Genomic DNA, 1896 nt, shown 5'->3' on the forward strand with positions numbered 1-1896 from the left:
CTGCATGTGGCAGTCACTTAACCTCTCCTAGACTTTGATCCCCTAATTTTTGGTAAGAGACAATCTTCTTGGTTCCCACCCCACCAGATCTAATCTGCATTAGAGCGTCAGATAGCTAAGGTCTCTGCCTATAATTTTACTGGTGAGGGGAGGGCTTAAATGAATGAAGAAATGGTGAGGTGAGAGAAGACTTTCTGTCCTGATCCGTTCCTCTCACTTATCCCTTGGTGTTTTCAACATGCATATTTGCATATGGCAGCATTGCCTTCCCTCTGTAGGCTAAGTTTGTGATGCTCCTCGCTTTCTTTAGCTTATCAAGACTCGAGTAGGGGAAAGTCCATGTCACTATCATGATAATGATAAAGGCAGTTCTATGGGTCCAGGTGGGGCTAGTCTCAGCCATGCCCAGTATATACACTTTCCTGTAAGATGAGATATTGTGAGAAGGGCTGAGTTCTTCCCTAGTGTAACCCTTTTTTTCTGTGTCCACAGATTCCCTTAGAGAAGAATGGTTCCTGGAAATGGTTCTTTCGTAACTGAATTCATTCTGGTGGGGTTAACAGACCAACCAGATCTCCAAGTTCCCTTTTTCTTCCTGTTCCTAGGAGTGTATATGGTCACTGTGATGGGTAATTTGGGATTGATAGTCCTAATTGTGCTAAATTCACATCTACACACCCCCATGTACTTTTTCCTCTTTAACTTGTCCTTCACAGACCTCTGTTATTCTTCAGTATTTACACCAAAAATGCTGATTAACTTCATATCACAGAAGAATATTATTTCTTACATGGGATGTATAACCCAGCTCTACTTTTTCTGTTTTTTTGTCATTTCTGAATGCTATGTGCTCTCATCAATGGCCTATGATCGCTATGTGGCCATCTGTAACCCACTTTTGTACAACATTGCCATGTCCCCTAAAGTGTGTTCCAGCCTTTTGCTTGGTTCATACTTGATGGCATTTTCTGGTGCCATGGCTATCACTGGATGCATGCTGAGACTGACCTTCTGTGATGCAAATACCATCAACCATTATTTGTGTGACATCCTCCCTCTGCTCCAGCTCTCCTGCACGAGCACCTACGTCAATGAACTGGTGGTTTTCATTGTGGCGGGCATCAACATCATTGTGCCCAGTATCACCATCTTTGTCTCTTACAGTTTCATCCTGTCCAGCATCCTTCACATCAGTTCCACGGAGGGCAGGTCCAAAGCCTTCAGCACCTGCAGTTCCCACATAATTGCTGTGTCTCTGTTCTTTGGATCAGGTGCATTTATGTATCTCAAACCATCTTCTGCTGGGTCTATGGATGAGGGAAAAATCTCTTCTGTCTTTTATACCAATGTGGTTCCCATGATGAACCCCTTAATCTATAGTTTGAGGAACAAAGATGTTAAAATTGCTCTGAGTAAAATCCTGAGGAGAAGAAAGTATTGATTAGAATCAGTGTCTCTGTGCAGGTAGCCATAGAACAGGAGATTCCATATGTGTATTTACAAAATTTTTAGTGGCAGCCTTTTTATCCTGTTTCTTTCTTACCATGGGTAAGGAAATTTGAGGCTTCTCTGAAGTTGTTTCCAATTTCTTAGAGTAGATCTTCTTTCTATTATCAATACTTTCACAATTTCCTTTCCTTTTCCTCATGTTTCCTATTTGAGAATAACATTAAGGAATAAACTCATCTCTGGATTTTTTTTTTGATTTGTGGTATCTTAGTTCCCCAATCAGGGATCGAACCCATACCCCCAGCGGTGGAAGTGCAGAGCCTTAACCACTGGACCACCAGGGAATTTCCTTCTCTGTGTGTATGTGTATGTTTCTACTGACATTATAGACTTTTTTTTTTTTTGCTTGGAAAAATATGAATAGTTTTTCTAATTATCAATAAAGTA

At 41.0% G+C, this 1896-nt stretch overlaps 1 protein-coding gene across 1 annotated transcript; it reads left to right on the plus strand.

Annotated features, from left to right (window-relative positions):
* Positions 1–508: 508 nt before the first annotated feature.
* Positions 509–1441, plus strand: LOC130860599 (olfactory receptor 8B3-like). The gene has a single exon (XM_057749017.1). It carries the CDS (start codon positions 509–511, stop codon positions 1439–1441), a length of 933 nt encoding a protein of 310 aa, XP_057605000.1.
* The last annotated feature ends 455 nt before the right edge of the window (positions 1442–1896 follow it).

This window comes from Hippopotamus amphibius, chromosome 9, assembly GCF_030028045.1.
Source record: "Hippopotamus amphibius kiboko isolate mHipAmp2 chromosome 9, mHipAmp2.hap2, whole genome shotgun sequence".
In the NCBI taxonomy this organism is placed as follows: Eukaryota; Metazoa; Chordata; class Mammalia; order Artiodactyla; family Hippopotamidae; genus Hippopotamus; species Hippopotamus amphibius.

What these genes read in the sequence shown, in the direction of transcription:
- LOC130860599 (XM_057749017.1), top strand. Translation starts at nt 509, where the DNA reads ATGGTTCCTGGAAATGGTTCTTTCGTAACTGAATTCATTCTGGTGGGG.